We start from the raw sequence: 14,792 nt of genomic DNA, 5'->3' as shown, positions 1-14,792 counted from the left end.
TAATTAAATGTAAGTTTCAATATATACATTCATAACGTTAACCTAAATATAACACCACATTTATAATTTCTTAGAAATTATTTTCTAAGACATTTTACAAAATCCATAATTTTAACCAGAATGTCACTGGTGTTACATATATTACTTAGCACCAATGACATGTTGTGACACCAGTGACTAACGATGTTCTGAATGGTCAGAAAACTTGACAGTTTAATCAATATAGAAATAAAAAGGATAGCTCAATAATTAAATCTGTCAGTGCTGATTTTGTAATGTTGGTATCATGGCTAGGTAAGGCCAAACACTGTAGCAAAATGTTGGGCAATTTATATTATAATCAGACATGCTGTGTAAATGTTTCTAATGCACAATCATAAAACATAAAATGCACAGTAAATATGATCTTTACATAAACTATTCAGTTAACGATAGTTAATGATACATTTTTTGATAAGGTAACATCAGTGACAAATTGACCAAATCTTTCCATTTTACATTAAATTATATTAAAACCAGTTTTTCTCCCTGTGTCCGCGTGGGTTTCCTCCGGGTGCTCTGGTTTCCTCCCACAGTCCAAAAACACACGTTGCAGGTGGATTGGCGACTCAAAAGTGTCCGTAGGTGTGAATGTGTGTGTCTGTGTTGCCCTGTGAAGAACTGGCGTCCCCTCCAGGGTGTATTCCCGCCTTGCGCCCAATGATTCCAGGTAGGCTCTGGACCCACCGCAACCCTGAATTGGATAAGCGGTTACAGATAATGAATGAATGAATGAATGAATGAATAAAACCAGTTTGAAATTAAGCTCGATAACTGGAGTTGTTAATAAACATGTTATGGTTGTTTTGTTCTTAGACATATGAATTGGATTTTTTAAAATGTATCCATCTTTATTCAGCGTACTTTCTATGCTCACTTTAGTAAAACTCCAAACCAGATTACTAATTTACATCTATGGACATATTAGAAAAGATCACTAGCTAGACCAGAGCCCCATTCATTCATAAGTTATTAAAGCACTGCCATTTCAAAATACATCACTGACTAAAAATGATGGGGGGACAAAGGAGCCTACTCAAGTACAATAACCAGAACTGACCCAAAGGCACATGGGGTGAAAAGCCCATTTCTTCACTCAGACTTCATTCATTTTGTAGCTGGAAGGGACTATGGTACTCCAGTTCGACCAACAATACAACCCATAGTGTCCAGCTACAAAGTCTAGTCTGACCCAAATATATGCTTTGCACATCTACTAAGTTGAATGCACAATTTAGATCATTTTTATTTAATTTTGTTTAAAGTCCCATTCAGATAATCGATTCAGGCCCAAAAACTAATCTCTGATCATCAGAACTACAAATGTATAAGTCCCTTTAGGCGGCACGGTGGCAGCAGGTAGTGCCACTGTCATATAGCTCCAGGGACCTGGAGTTGTGGGTTCAGGCACCACTCCGGGTGACTATGAGGATTTGTTGTGTTCTCCTGGTGTCCGTGTGGGTTTTGCTCTGGTTTCCTCCCATGGTCCATAAATACATGCTGGTAAATGGATTAGTGACTCAAAAGTATCCATAGGTGTGGATGTGTTTAGTCCTGCAAGAGACTGGTGCACCCTTGGTGTGTTCTCTGTGTCTTTTGGGTTTTTTTTCCCTTGTACTTCATTTTTTTCCCCTCCCACATTCCAAAAACAAATAATGGTTGATTGGCTGTCTGAAATTGTCCATTGATGTGTCTGTGTGAGAGAAACTGTGTGAGTATGTTCATCCCTAAGATGGACTGACACCCTGTCGAGAATATACGGAGCCCCCGGTCATTTCTGTGTACTCCTGATCCCCTCCGAACAGACAGGTGTCGCTCTCCTCACGGTCCGGTACTGTCTCGTGCGCTGACCTTTCTGAAGAGTCCGTAGCGGACCACAGTGCGCATGCGCGCCGTCCGGCTGCGGTCAGTGACTAAGCGACGCTTCACCGAGGAGAGAGACGATGCTCCACAAAAGCGACATAATGATCTTTTAAACCCCCTCAACACGGCGCGGTGCGGCCGGAGAGTAAGTTCTGCTTCGGTCTTAGCTCAGTCTGATCATGGGGAATGGAGTTTGATCGGCACATCCGCGGGGAGAAGCAGAGGAGAGTGAGCACAAAGAAGAGGAGAGTGGATCAGGTTAAACCAACAACACTGAGCCCCACAGAAAACACTCATAGACAGACAGAAAGGCAGAGAGGGACAGATTTGTTCTTTGAAATATTAACGCCACGTTAAATCAGAGTCATATCTAATCAACGCCTAATCTGTCAAGGTCGGCGCTATACATTTCGATTTTGTTTTATCTTTAACCCGGTGGTCTCCATGTCACGTAAGCTTCAAAGCCCCGAAAACAGCCCTCATCCGTTTAACGTTATCCTAGATAACTTAACCATCTCGATCCTTTAGAATCGACAGGCTGTTTAGAACTGTAGCTTTTTGATTTAAAGTTCTTTATTTAGTGATAAATTACCTATTTTCTGACGGACTGTCCTCATTTTTTTACTGGGCTGAAGCACGCATAACTTCATTGAGCTACGGGCTCGATATGTAAATGTGCTTGCTTTTGTGACTAAGCTAAAATAGTAACTTTAAAATTAGCTGTGTTTTATGCAGTTCAGAATTTTAAATGAAACATAGGTGAAAATGTACACGTTTGAAACATGAGCACTGTTTACTTAGTAAATCAAACTTCTCTTTATTTCCTTAGAAGTGAGGAAAACTGGGTCTCCGCGATATAGGCCCTTTAAAAAGTTGGTTATTGCGCATGGGACAAAAAATGTTGGCTTGGCAAGCAGTTGCTCCATATAACAGTAAACGCCAGTGTCGACGTTTTTTTCAGAATGATTAATGTTTGCGGTGGTTATTTTATTGCCATAGTCTTTCTATCTCTATACCTGCTGTTTTCCTCAGGGCGAGCTGGGCAGAAGTGAATGGATAATAGCTTAGCGTCAGCTAGCTCACATTAGCTCTTGCACGTTTACTGTTAGCTGACCTGCTTAAGCTCGGTTTAACGTCCAATACTTCATGTTTTACCCTTAATGGCATTTCATGTTATTACCCCAGTGAGTGCTTGTTTGTTTGGCTCAGAAGGCATGTTTCTTTCTGAATAATGGAGCTAAGTGTTTGTGGTTTCTTTAGCTAGATTTGTATGTGCTTCGTCAGTCGTTATTTAATTCTTTATTAGCGCCAGAAACACGTATATAACGTGTTTTAAACATAAGGGAATATATCTCCCCCAACTCGAAACTCGGGCTATCGATTACACCTTAAATTGTGCATTTACCACTGCGTTGTTTTAGGTGGCATGGGAAATTCGATTAAAAATCCAGCTTTAATTTCTTTGTTAGACAGATGTATTATATTTAACACTCAGTTCATTGAGTAGGTTTATTTCATGGTTTATTAAGTGTTATAACACTGTTTTTTATATATAGAGAATGATGAACAGCAATATAAGTGGTTAACACCCCTTCATTAGGCCTTCTAATTCCACTCGAGCATGTAAGTCAGTTGTAGTTTGAAATGGACACTAAAAGCTGAGGAATTTAGGCCGGGATTACAGCTGAAGATTGATATCTGTTGCTTAAAATGGAGGGTGTCTGGCTACGCCTTAAACTACATTTTCTGCTGCCACCCGCCTGAAGAGGCTGTGTCCTGAATCTCCTGCCGTGCCCTGGGCACCTGCCAAGCTGAGAGGAGAAAGAGTCTGCTGACACTGAGTCTGCAGGGTGTGCACTGTGGGCTCTGCCACCAGCTGCTCAGTTCAGCTGTGCAGAAAGGTCATGGATGAATGCGGGGGCTTCAAAAGTGAGGCAATTGCAGGGCCCTTTTGTTCCTGATGGTCAGGTAAGATGGAGACTGGAGACTCAATTAGGCAAGATTCTTCAACAGACTTGTGACTTAAGGCTAAGTCAGGCTGGTCCCCATATGTGGTCAAAAAAGGCCCATGTTTAATGCTTGAAATGTACAAAACTTATTGTGGACAAGCGTGCGTTTACAGTAAGGAATATGCTTGATTTAAATAAGGATGGGTTGATTGATTCTGAAATGTCAGTTATATACATCCTGGTATTTCAGCTAATACTGTTCTGGTTTGTCTCTTTTAAAAGAAAACTAGTGGAATAGTAGATAAGCAAATTGTAGCAAATATGTAAGGCCTCCTTATGCTCACTTACTTTGCTTCTCCTAAAAAAAAAAAAGGAAGATCATTTGAAGTTACTTTCATAAACAGACTATGCACATCTCCTGTTGATTTAAATGTCCCAAATTTTTTGCAGGTTTTCAATATAGAAATTCAAAGCAACTTCCTTTTTAATGTGGAAATGAACAAATCTATGCAATATGATACCAGAATATTAGTCTTGGTGTAATTTGTTATCAAATCAGACAAGAACCACAATCCTGTTTATGTCTGAGGGTTAAGTGTAGAGGCTGTTTCCTGGTTTCCAGTATGGCAGGCGGATGCTGTGGTGTTAATATTTTATCACTGGCAAATGTTCCAGTGCATTTTCTAAGGACAGCTCAGAAATTTTCTTATGATAAACGTACAATAGCTAATATAAACATTGGACTTCTACTTGTCTCTTTCAGTGTGATGAGGAGTGAGCATCCGGTGTGGCAGTAGTGCCTGTGTGACATGCTGGCCTGTCTGCCAGTATCAACCCCCTCTCTCCAGCTTCTCACCCACACGCAGATGAACACTGGACTTCAGAAATGTAAGTGGCTATTTGTTTCTTCCTAAATCTCTCTCTGCCTCCCCTGGTGAACATAGTTGATATGCACTGACCAGGCCATGAGCATGGTTGTTGTTATAACTGGTGTGTGCATGTTGTATCAGAGATCAGCTTGCTTGGAATTCCTGCCTGACTGAGGCTGACTCTTCATCAGGCTAATACTGATATGGAAAATCAATTTTCCTGTATTTTATCAATAAAATTGAAAAGTATTTTTTAGCCTAAAATAGTTTTACTAGTGTTGTTGCCACACTACTCCGGGGTTCTGGGCTTTTGGGTTCAGTCCACACCTTGAGTCAATGCCTTTTGAGAAGTTTGGATTTCCTTGTGGTGCTTCAGTTTAACCCCACTGTCCAAAAAGACATGTTGGTGGGCGGATTGACTGTTCAAAAGTAGTCATAGGTGTGTGTGAGATACAGTGAGATACCTTGTAATACCTGTTCTGCTTTTCGTGCAGTGATTCCCCATCAGCTCCAGACCCACTGCAACACTGAACAGGTTTAATTGGTTACAGAACATTAATGAATAGAAATATTTTCCTGTTAAGTTTTGTCAGAACAGAATTAACCCATTTTCTCATGTTAATTTGAATTTCATAGTTTATCCTTGCATATTTATCTGCTTCATATATTAGGTTCCAAAATGTCCACTGTGTGGACCCGACTGTTAGTTAGGAATCATAAATATATTTGTTGATATTTTTTTTTGTCTGATAATTATGCATGTTTGTTAGGGGTGGGTGAATTTTGGATCTGTATTGTGACTTGTTCTGCATGGAATGTAGTAACAAATATACAAACAGATCACAGCCATTAATGTACAAATTGTATGCTTACACACACACACAGCCTTTGGCATTTTACTTCTCTTGCCCTTTCCTATGGTTTTCTCCCTCTGGCAGATTCATAAGGGAAAAAAAAACTCACATGAGGTCATATATACGCCATACATGTTCACCCACCCATGCAGAACACTCCCGCAGGCGAGTGTATGATGAGGTATATTTTTTTGTATCTGGATAGAATAAGCAAGGGGCCTGAATAGAGTAAAAGGACTGAAGGTTTGCAGAATATTCATCTTTGTCTGTTTTATGAAAGAAACCAGGGTAAAAAAAACAGTTGAGACTGTCCCTTGTTTGCCAGCTCCTTATTTTAGATCTCTATTTCACCTTAAAAAAATCCAACAGGAACCAGAATAGACGAGCCGCAGCATTTACTTAAATATTAGCTTAAAGATTTAAATAAATCCAAACCTGCCAAAAAATAAATTAATTTATTAATAATTAATAACGAACCAATAAAATTAATTTCCTCCATAATAATGATAATAAATATAAAAATAAATGAAAAAAGTAGAACCCAGAGAAGATAATAAACCTTACATAAATTAAAATGTGTTTTTCTGTGTGTATTTAATTTACTTTCTCTCTCTCTCCTGATTAATTTATTTTAAAAATATACTTTGTTATTAAATAAATTTATTAAATACATAATTTTTAATGTATTCATTTTATTTATTCAATTATTTTAATATAAACGATGTGTTTTTTTTTTTGTTTTTTTTTTCTCTCCCAATTTTGGCACGTTTGGTCCTCCTGGTATACTGGCTATACTCATATACTGGTGCAAAGTATGAATAGCAGCATTAGCAGGTCTTGCACAGTTAAATGCTGTTTAGTTAAATTTAACTTAGTTGTGACCACTAATGATTAAAAAAAACACCTTGCCAGAATTATACTGGTGGGATTACTTTTACTGTTTTTATACGTTTTCCTCATAAAATGGAAGTCAAGTTGTCTTTATATACTGTGCTTTTTACTGTCTGAAAACTGCACCGGTTTAAAATTTATTTAGCTCAATACAATCATGGCATTTATGTTCTCTTGCATTAAAAAAAAAATATGTAGCAAATATAAAAATTTTGTAGTTAAATTATATGCAAATGATTAGGCTTTTATATTTATAAAAAACATTGTTTATACAATGTATCTATTTAAATGCCTTATGTTCAATCACAGTAAGGGCTAGTATTTATATATGAACCACTCTGCATGTCAGATGCGCTTCACTTTCCTTGTGATACACCCTATCCACTCTTTTTCAGGGGACACTACGCAGAAGATGAGATCCGCACAGTATCCAACCCCAGCGGAATTGGATGCCTATGCTAAGAAAGTTGCCAATAACCCACTGACTATAAAAATCTTCCCCAGTAGCGTTAAAGTACCTCAGAGAAAGCATCTCCGGCGTACAGTGAACGGTCTTGACACTTCCAGTCAACGATACAGTCCTTATCCGTCTCAGGTCAGTGCCAGGACAGGCCTCTTGGCCATTGTAAAAGTTCCTGTTAAAGGAATCCTCAAAGAGTTTGAAGGCGGCCGAGCCCGCTTCCTCCCCAAGATCGTCATGAATCCGCAGAGTGGACACTATGGCACTCCAAGCACTTTAAACCCGCCTCAGACTGTATCTCGCATGCAGGCCCTTTCCCAGCCGCAGCTGCTGACTCAAAAAGGCCTCACCCACTCTCAGAGCTTGCAGGCACAACAGACCCTTCCCCATCCCCATGCAATGCAGCAACAGCAGCAGAAATCCATGGCTCATACTGCCAGTTTACCACAGCAGCAAAGTCTGGGCCATCAGCAGACTGTCCATCCTAGCTTTGTTGGCCAACAGCCTGTGCTACATCATGCTCTCAACCACCAACATGCTCTAGTGCAGCAGCAGCAGCACCACCACCAACAAGGTCCACAGGCCCTCCGGCATCTTCCTGACATGACTCAGTCAGCATGCTTGCAGCATACCCAGGGTTTTCCTCAATCGCAGCTGATTCCTCAAGCCTCTGGGGCAGGCCCTCCAGCCACCAATGGTGTCATGCAGCCCCTGCAGCACCCAGCAGGCATGCAGGTCTCTGCCAAGCTCCCTGATGCTGATGCTCCTCCCAATGTGACTGTGTCTACCTCAACAATCCCGCTGTCCATGGCTGCCAGCCTGCATCAGAACCGGCCCGGTGACCTGAACAGCATTGTGCATCAGATTAACCAGTTCTGCCAGGCCCGGGCCGGTGTGAGCGCTACCTCCGTGTGTGAAGGACAGATTGCTAACCCTAGCCCCATCAGCCGCAACCTCCTCATCAATGCAAGCTCCCGAGTGTGCATCAACAACCCTCTGCTGTCTTGCGCCCTCAGTAACACCTCAGACAAAGCTGGCCCCGGCCCTGCCCCTGCTCTAACACTGCCTAACATGGTTGCCATGAACAGGATGCCTGCCTATCATGATTTGAAGCACCAGGCCCAGCCTCAGTTGCCACAGCAACAACAACCGCAGCAACACACATGGAACCAACAGCAGCTGGCTCACCTCCAGCCCCTGCCTGAGGGAGCACTCCCCAGCAAGAATCCACCCAGAGATGGATCTGGCTTTCCCACGAAGAGCTTGAGCTACTCTCAGGACCCCTGCATGGGCCAGCCCTTTAGTATAAAGCCCCCCATAGACAAACCTACCCCCTCTCCCCCTGTCAGTGGCATGCCAGGGGCTGTAAATTACAGCAATGGGCACTACATGCAGCCACCATGGAATAACATCTTACCAACTCCTAACAGCGACAGCTCGGGGTCTCAGGACCTGGCCATTCCATTCCACGGAGGCCTTTCGGGAGCCTCCATAGACTGCACGCCTGGGGCCCAGTACAGGACCGGGGCTGTCGCCCCTGGCCAGACGAATGTGATGCAAAACATGGAGTACGTGGGCGGAGATTACCAGGCCCCCTGCTTCCGAGAGCAGAACGTGGCAATGATAAAGATGCGCAGGCCTCCAGATTCAGGTGACAGTCGAAATGTGCATATTCATCACCCAGGGTACAGATGAGCAGGGGCCTGCGCCGAATAGTTATCATTCAGTGTTAGACTTGTTGTATGGAAAGTATCCCTACTCCTTTTTTGTTTCCAAGTTTTTGTTGCAAGTGATCTACTGAAGATTTTTCACTTAATTTTTGTTGTAGGGTTTTTCTTTTTTTTTTTCTCTCTCTCTTTTCCTTTTAAATGACCGCTACAAAATAACCTCGACCATCAGTATACTCTTAACTTTGTGTAGGCTTCTACTTGGCTCTTCTGTTAGTGTAGAATAGATAGAGTAGATTTTGTTAGCATATATTTAGTTGCTTTTAAAGAGCATGCAACCACAATGGCATTATCACAGTTGGTAAAAGCAGCATCCCCCTCCCCCTGAGATAAACATTCTCGTCTAGACTCGCATCTGTTTGCTTCCACAGATCTGGTTCCTGCTCAAACACTGAATGTCTAACATGACATGTTCTTATTATTTCCACAGAGGTTGTATAAATTATTTGAAGTAGTTACTTTTTTTTTTTCCTTTATTATAATTAAAATAGTAGTGCTAAATGCTGACAAGCCACACTCTCAGTTCACTGAAGACATTCTTGGGGAGCCATGTTTCTGGGATATGAGGCTGTTTCTTCTGTGTTATATTTGACACACCGATCTGAGTTTATTATTATTTTTTTTTTTCTCTCTCTTCCCTTTCAATGTTTACATGTTAGTTTGCGCTTATAACTTTGAATCAGTGAAAAGTGCAAATTAACACTAGGATATGCACCTATGACGAGACTGTTTTCTGGGCTGTTGTATGTGACTTAAGCTCAAGTCTTTGATCGCACTGTTATCATAAGGCTTTTTGAGTCTGAAACCAATTTTCCCCTGTTATTTTGGCCAGCATCATTCCCTGTTGGACTGTTGTTGGATTTTTAATTTTCCAAGTATGCCACTGGGCTCAGTTACATTGTTATTGTGTCATGAAGTGTTGATATTCTGGGACAGAACTTTGAGCTTTGAAAATTCTTCTGAAATGTGCACATGCAGCGTAGTTTGCTCTTTTTTTATGTTTTGATGAAGAAGAGGTGTTGTATTTGATTTTCACAACTGTTCAGTATATATGAAGTGGATCTTCATTGCTCTACAAAGTCACAGACCACCCATCATTTATTTAATTTCCTTTCGGAATGGCTATTAAATATAACCTTTTGTTTTGGGGTAAAAAGAAAATAATTGCACAGAAGCCTCTGCACTAAAATAGGATTTACTTTTGGTTTCCACAGAATGCTGCAGGGATAATTTTCCACACTTCCAAAATTCAGGTGTCTGCATTTACTGCTTCTCATGATCCAGGTAATCCCAATCACATTCCTACCACTTTTCACAAGTAAAGTGCCAATGGTGGTGCCTGTAGATTAGAAAGACTTCTAAGAGTGAACCCTGCATTTCAGCTGGTTTGAGAGCCCAGAAATTACATATATGGATGTGAGCGTTTCTGTCCTGAAAGCAGAGGGTGGAAAATTTTATATAAGCTACAGTTTGTCTTGTATTTGTTGTGAGGACCATATTGCAAGTAATGCATATTTTTCTGTGGACCACTGATGATTCTTTGCTGCTGTTTTGATGAAGTTCTAGTGCAATTAGGTGTAAATGGCTCAACTTTGGTAACTCCAGGTTCCTGCTCTTCAGCTGCTTGCATCAGGGCTGGGATTTCCAAAAGCACCTTGCAAAAAATAAGATTCTTAAGTGGCAGAGTGAGCATCGCACTGAATGCTCCCTTTCTCTCCCCTGTTAAGATCTTAACACTAAGATGTTTTTGGGAAATTGGGCCCAGTTTTTGGGTAATGTGCCAGTAGTCATCTGTTTCATTAATTTTGGTTCATCAGTGGTGGTCTAGACAGCTACACATACTTTAAGATCCACAGCATCATGTTGTCTTCTTAAGTGGAGGCTTTTCTTTTCTTTTCTTTTTTTATTACATTTTCTCCCTAGTTTAGCGATTGCCAATTCCACCTGTTAATTATCCAAAACTCCCAGGATCACACCAAGCTGGGAGGGTAAGACGAGCACATGCTTCCAGAGCTGTTTCTCATTGCGTGTTGTTGTGTTCTTACATTCTTGTGTTGTTTCTAGATGTCATTTTCCACTGGCATGTTATGTTCCAAGAATGGATAAAGTACCCAGATGTTCTTGCTCCCCCACCCACAATAACTAGATGCATCAGTTTGTGGCTTGCCAACAAGAACAACCTGAAAATCCCATCATTCACTCCAGCATTACAACCTATTTCTAGGCCACTTCTCTAGGAGACTTTTCTTGAGAAAGTCAGTTTTTTGTGCTCTTGGTATTGAGAAACAGCTCAGCTCTTTTCAAAAATCTGATTAGCTTTGCACAACTGGACACACCTGGCAAAGAACACTACCTGCTCAAATCTGCTATGTCAGAATGAATGATGAGTGAGATGGGAGACATCCAACCCTCCCAGAGAAAAGAGAGCAAGCCAGTTGCATAATGCAAACTCACTTGGATCTTGGATGACTCATACCTTGGGGGATCAAACTAATGATAGTGTCAAGGATTGAGACCCATAATCTGCTCCTATTTTTCTTAAGGCTTTACACTTTATGCCTAGTGATTGATTTTAGGTCATAGCTGTCCAATGAAAAATATGTATCTCAGATTGTTACCTTAGTGGAGAAGGAAAAAAAACCTTAATATCTTTTAATGTAAGTCAATGTTAAAAGGTTCCATTTTTCAAGAAATTTTGGAGCATTTTTATTGGTAAAATTTTCATGAAATTGTAACAATGTGAAGGACAGCTGCTGTGTTCAAATGATGTATTAAACTTAAAATCAGTAACATGATAAAATACATTTTTTTCACTGGAAAGCGACTAATCGATATGCTTTGAGATGCCTGCTGAGAAATTAATAACTTAGTTAATACTTAGTGGCCATTTTAACATGAAATGATGGGTGGTCTTTTTTCCCTTTCCCAGTACTTTTTTTTTTCTTTTCTTTCTTTCTTTCTTTCATATTGAAATATGCCTGTGGACAGAAGGAGCCCAGTGTCCACAGGCAGATGTTAATTACTTTTGGTCTTTGGTTTTGAACTTAAAGCAGAGGAGCCATCTTTATTTTTTCTTTTGAGTTGTCTCTTGAATTTTCTCTCACATCACAAGGCATCTGTTGTGCATGAATGAATTACTTGTAAACTTTATGGCAATATGAAAGAGGACCACAAGATAAATATTAGAATTTTTTTTGGTGGTGTTGTTTTGGCTGTGCTACTGTAACTGAGATCTGTGATCAGCCCTCTGTGTGAATGCTGTGTCAGCGTGAACTGGACTTGTTTGCTCCATAAGTAACACCATTCTCATTCTGACAGAATGATTTACACGGCTCCTGGAATCCATTATCTTTTCTCTGTTGTATATGTTACTAGTCCTCAGAGTTTCACCTCAGGTGCCATCTTGTTTTTAAACCTCAAATGGCTAAGATGAATGAGCAGTTATGTGCATTGTTAGAAGTAGTAAAAGAAACCTAGGAGGAGATTAGGGATACGGGGGCACAGTGGACATTTTAAAGTTGATGGGAGTCAGTTTTTTTTTTTTTTTTAATTATTATTATTATTATTATTATTATTATTTTTTTTTTTTTTTTTAAGCTCAGTTCCACTCTCCACAGTGGTCACTGTGTAGCTGACGTTAGTTGCTTTGATTTATAACATAAGGTCTCCTCTGCTGCAGGAATGTTCTTGTATGACGAGTTCCTCCCTTTCTCAGGTCAACTGGTGCCTCTTCACATGCCATCTGCCCACTTTGTGCATATTCCACTTCAGCCCCCCACGCCCCACATCACTTCGCAACTCTAAACCGGTATCTCCATGTGTGTATCAGGGCAGGACATCTGGCAGCCGGGTGCAGGTATTTGTCAGACTGCAGAAAGACTCTGGTGTAACAAATGGAGCAACCGCTGAGCAGTATCTTAGCAGCCTCCCTCGTCACCCCTTAAGAGCCTTAAATATGTGTTCCTCAGACTGTCCTTGATAATAGGCATGGTATAGAAGATGCTGAATTGTGATATTAGAAATTACATATTTTTTTTAATGTGATGTCTATAAATTCTTTTTTTTTTTTTTTTTTTTTGGGGGGGGGAGATAATTCTCAATGAGGATGAAATTTTTGTATCTATGTATAGTACTGGGCTGTAACAGATTGTCATTTAGCATTCAGACCGCCAAGTTATGTTACTCTCTTTAGCTTCATAATTTATTGTAGTGGATACTCCTGTGCAGCAAAAACATCTACCAAGTTGTTATTCTCTTTCTGTGGTGGGAAAACAGCAGCTTGGTGACGAATGTAGAATAGAAAAAGACACAAGCTGACTTGAGTCGAGCTATGGGACTTGGCAAATGGAACCTTAAAGGGTTTGCAACTACACAGTACAAGCTTGTCATTTATTCAGTAGAAATAGGCTAGATCGGTTGAGGCTTCTCCCTCTTTTGTCATTGTACTTTGCCCAAGAAGCTGCTATTTAATGCCATCCACATGTTGTGAGTTCTGCCTCCTTCGAAATGTCGTAAGGATAGAAAGTAGTTCTTATTTATGAGACGCCTTTTTTGCAATGCATCACTGTTAATGGATATGTTCTGTAGTATGTTAATGCATTTGCCTGTCAACTGAAAGCTGCTTTTCCTCATTTTTGAAGCTTGAACATTGATTGACGTATTTTGTTCAATCCTCAGTTCATGCCTTGTTACAGCTCAAGGGTGCAAAATCAGTTCACTCTTTATAATAGTTACTGTTTCCATGTGAAGTGCCTCCACTGGGCAGGTGTGGACTGTGCGCGCGTATGTGTGTGCAACTGCCTGGATGTGTAAAGTAGGAAACAAACTGGCACAAGTGCACATCGCATAGACCCAGTGCACTGTTTATGAACGGGGGACCAAGCTACTTAAAACTACTGATATTCAAATAAGAAGGTTGCATGTGCCTCCAGAGGCCTAAGATCTTTTTGAAACTGAATAGTTGCTGCTGAATCATTAGTCGAGGTGGTTAAACCTGCGCTGCTGAACTTCGAGTGCCCTGGAACCATTCTAAGGAGTGCTTTAGAAAGTTCTTTATATCTAACGGAGCACATGTACTCCCACTCTCTTCTCTTGCAAAATGACATCACGGCCGTTGTGAAGCTCGGGAGTCTGTTGGGAATTGTGCAGTGTGTCTCATCTTGTTCCACCAAAGAAGAAATTGCCGTTTGAATGGTAGCAGTGTACACCTGTAACTGTGTAACTGAAATCTGTCATTCCAGATGCCCTTTTTTTTCAGGAACAATGTGTTGCACAGACATTCCCCTCTAACCAAAATAAAGTTTGACTTGCATTTGCAAATCATGTGGTGTTCCATATGTTCATATCAACTGAAGTTGTTGAAATAATAGTCCTGCTGTCTTCATTTGCATGTCTTGTCTACTTATCTACACAGGTTTAGACTTGGACAGTTTAGACCTAGGAGGCAAAATCTGCATCACCATTTACCCATAATTTATCATACAGCTGAGGACAACTAAGAGTGGTTTGTTTAATTGTCTGACCAATATGATTCTAAAAATAGGTGACATTCATAATTTCAATCAAAAACATTTAGTAAAATTGTTTCCTAGCTCTCAAGTCTTTGTTTTAAAACAATTTAAAAAATAATAGGCTTTCTCTCTCTGCTCACAACAGAAAAACATCTGATGTTGCAAACCTGACCCAAGATGATGATATTGCTCTATTCCTGCTCTGTAGGTGTGTAATATTGAACTATTTATTTCTGTGAATGGAACAGCTTCTAAATTCGGGAGAGTGTTAACTGCATTAAACTACACAGGCTAAAGTGGCACAAAACTGGTTATCGAGTCTCTATGGTATTTCAAATTGTGAATAAAAACTTAGTTAAACTATAGCCACTGTGGCTGAGCCAAGTAGTCATTTTCCCCTACAAACATACCATTCTACTTTATTTAAAAATAAATAAATAAAATAAATAAAAACAACCCACAGCTGAATATAATTTGAGCACAGCTTTCTCACAATTGTAAATGTCCCCTTTAAGGAACCCCCATGCTACCAGACAAGTTATCCACGCTCCATCTGATTTTGATTGCTATGTCTAAAACCTAACAATTCAGCTTAATGAGTGTCTAAAATAATGAATTGAGAAATACAGA

The 14,792-nt window shown here is 40.3% G+C and overlaps 1 protein-coding gene across 5 annotated transcripts; it reads left to right on the top strand.

The window, feature by feature from the left end:
* Nucleotides 1-1,932: 1,932 nt before the first annotated feature.
* fam222bb (family with sequence similarity 222 member Bb) lies at nt 1,933-14,477 on the top strand. Of its 5 annotated transcripts, XR_010801728.1 has the most exons (6): nt 1,933-2,047; nt 4,615-4,739; nt 6,861-8,576; nt 9,867-9,936; nt 14,066-14,155; nt 14,308-14,334. XR_010801728.1 is itself a non-coding variant. In XM_066662508.1 (5 exons), the coding sequence occupies exons 2-4, from the start codon at nt 4,661-4,663 to the stop codon at nt 9,929-9,931; spliced, it is 1,860 nt and encodes a 619-aa protein (XP_066518605.1). In that variant the 5' UTR covers nt 1,933-2,047; nt 4,615-4,660; the 3' UTR covers nt 9,932-9,936; nt 14,308-14,477. The 5 variants fall into 5 exon arrangements, 4 of the variants coding, with proteins under 4 accessions (XP_066518605.1, XP_066518602.1, XP_066518600.1 ...); XM_066662508.1 differs by lacking the exon at nt 14,066-14,155 and having other exon boundaries at nt 14,308-14,477; XM_066662505.1 differs by lacking the exons at nt 14,066-14,155; nt 14,308-14,334 and adding an exon at nt 12,368-13,981.
* Nucleotides 14,478-14,792: the final 315 nt, after the last annotated feature.

The sequence above is a fragment of the Hoplias malabaricus genome, chromosome 1 (genome assembly GCF_029633855.1).
Source record: "Hoplias malabaricus isolate fHopMal1 chromosome 1, fHopMal1.hap1, whole genome shotgun sequence".
Classification (NCBI taxonomy): domain Eukaryota; kingdom Metazoa; phylum Chordata; class Actinopteri; order Characiformes; family Erythrinidae; genus Hoplias; species Hoplias malabaricus.
The sequence above is the reverse complement of the archived record's forward strand: the minus strand, read 5'-3'. Positions and strand labels throughout refer to the sequence as shown.